Below are 2235 nucleotides of genomic sequence, written 5' to 3' on the forward strand. Positions count from 1 at the left end.
AATGAACCTAAAAAATTTTTTCCAGACTTTTTTCTATTGGATATGTTCGTTTGCCTACGCATAAATTTCTCCTCAAACGTTCGAACTCACCACCACCACCACCACCAAAAAATAACAGCTAAATAAATGCCTTGCTGGCGCATGCGTAGATTTCTCATGGGTGGAGTTATGATGTAAGTACATATTAAAACCTCTTTCAAAATTTTAATACAATTATGCAAAAAAAAAAAAAGAATCTTTTAATCCCTTCTACCCCGGCCCCTACTTCAAAAACTTATCCACATATATACTTCAGTCTCCGTTTAACTCGTGCCCAGTATGTTTCCACATTGTTTGAGCATACACCAGACACAGGATCTATAAAATGAGACGAGTGGTTCACTGTCCTATGGCTATATTCCAGTCTGGAGACATATCCGTAAAAATAGTGGAACCTGCTTCAGCACTTTCAGTAATGACCGCTTCTAGTGTCTCTGCTTTTCGATCAGCACCAAAAAGCAGAGACATTAGAAGCTGTCATTATTGAAAATGTTGAAGCAGGTTCCACTACTTTTACGGATATGTGGCCCAGTTATAAAAATCTATCCAGACGGGCACGAATTAAACAGTGACTGAAGTATACCTGTGGATGTAGTGGAGGTATATGCCGGTTGCATGTAGATCTACAGGGATTATTATGGCATGAAACGTGGCAATTCCTGAGAGAATGACAATACGTTTATAAAGCACTTAGCGGAAATTTATCCGCAATAATCTAAAAGTATGTTACTGAATTTCTCTTACACGCGATTGTTTAAAACTTTTTCAATTCTGATTTCGATGTATTTAAAAAAATATTTGGAAATTATAAAGAGAAACGAATGGCAGAATTGGGCTGTCCGTATTTTAAAAGCAAAGATTAAAAAAAATATATATAGTGGAAAGTTTTGGAAGTAGGGGAGTGGGGAATTAATTTTTTTTTTTTTTTCAGGAATGACTGTGTGGTAAGTAGTTTGCTTACCGTGCATGCATTAGTCAGTTACTTCTATACCAGTATTGTTAACACGTTGCTTCGCAGCTCTTGAAGTGAAGATATTTCAAGGCGCAACTATAAGGTAAGACATTTGTTTTTTGGAGATTCAGTAGGGGTTTGTTGTTCATTTTTTTGCCCACAAGAAATCCTATCTGTCATTACAGTATCGAAATGGTGTACATATACATCTCTCTCTCTCTCTCTTTCTGTCTCTCTCTCTCTCTCTTTCTGTCTCTCTCTCTCTCTCTTTCTGTCTCTCTCTCTCTCTCTTTCTGTCTCTCTCTCTCTCTCTTTCTGTCTCTCTCTCTCTCTCTTTCTCTCTCTGTGAAAGTATCTGTCATTACAGTATCGAAATGTGATTGTTTCAGTTAGTGGAATAGTTTCATTTTTAAAGTGAAAGTATTTGACATGAGTGTTTTTGTTTCACTTTTGACACGTAATACTTAAATAGTGCAGGAGATATTATGTTGCTGTGTGCTCGAACTCTGCAAGAAATTAAAAAATTTTTTTGACTAAAACACAACTGGAACCCTAAGTAAGGCATGTGTAAAATTTGAATGAAATTGGTTGTGTAGTTCTCGAGTTTTAGGGATTCACACAGACAGACAGACAGACAGACAGACAGACAGACACACATTCTCATTTTTATATATATAGATACCTACGCATGCACATAGATATGAACGTGTAACACCTTTCTTAATTCCAAAAGAAGGAAATATAGTGAAGTTGTAATCGGTTGACAGTATAAGGTCTCCGTATATTCTAATAAGACATTGAAAGAGAAAGATAATGCCTAATTCTATGCAAGCCTGAAACGTGGGACGAAATTGAAAATGACCTCAAAATTGTACATGACCTCTTTTTCAGTGCCTCCTTCTTTCCCACCGTCACTCTTTTTGTGCCAGATTTCTTTCATCTTCATCTATAAAGCATACAATATCAACTTTGTGCTGGTTGTCTTTCACATAGAACATGCAAGGTGCACGAAACATCAGCGTCTGTCTCTCACAGTTACCCGTCTTTCAACTTCTATAGAAATTTGTTTCCTGTCATTCTGCGTTTCATTTTGTCATTCCGTGAAAATATATTTATTTATGCTTTGAAGAGAGCAGAAATTGAAAGAAAAGAGAAAGCGAAAAGGGGGAGAGAAAGCAGAAAGTGAAGGAAAAGAGAAAGTGAAATATGTATGTAAGTGTCTATGAAATGGACGTTTGTGTTTG

The 2235-nt window shown here is 36.5% G+C and overlaps 2 protein-coding genes across 2 annotated transcripts in view; both read right to left on the reverse strand.

The window, feature by feature from the left end:
* The window catches only part of LOC128251236 (uncharacterized), a 6258-nt gene extending 5063 nt beyond the window's left edge, over positions 1-1195 (reverse strand). The window contains exon 1 of the mRNA XM_052977943.1: positions 1001-1195. Within this exon, the coding sequence (XP_052833903.1) occupies positions 1001-1007 (7 nt within the window). The 5' untranslated portion in view covers positions 1008-1195. The remainder of the gene's footprint in view (positions 1-1000) is intronic.
* LOC106867736 (uncharacterized) overlaps positions 1-2235 on the reverse strand; it is a 103334-nt gene that overhangs the window by 59201 nt on the left and 41898 nt on the right. The window lies entirely within an intron of this gene.

Source organism: Octopus bimaculoides, chromosome 29 (assembly GCF_001194135.2).
Source record: "Octopus bimaculoides isolate UCB-OBI-ISO-001 chromosome 29, ASM119413v2, whole genome shotgun sequence".
NCBI lineage: Eukaryota > Metazoa > Mollusca > Cephalopoda > Octopoda > Octopodidae > Octopus > Octopus bimaculoides.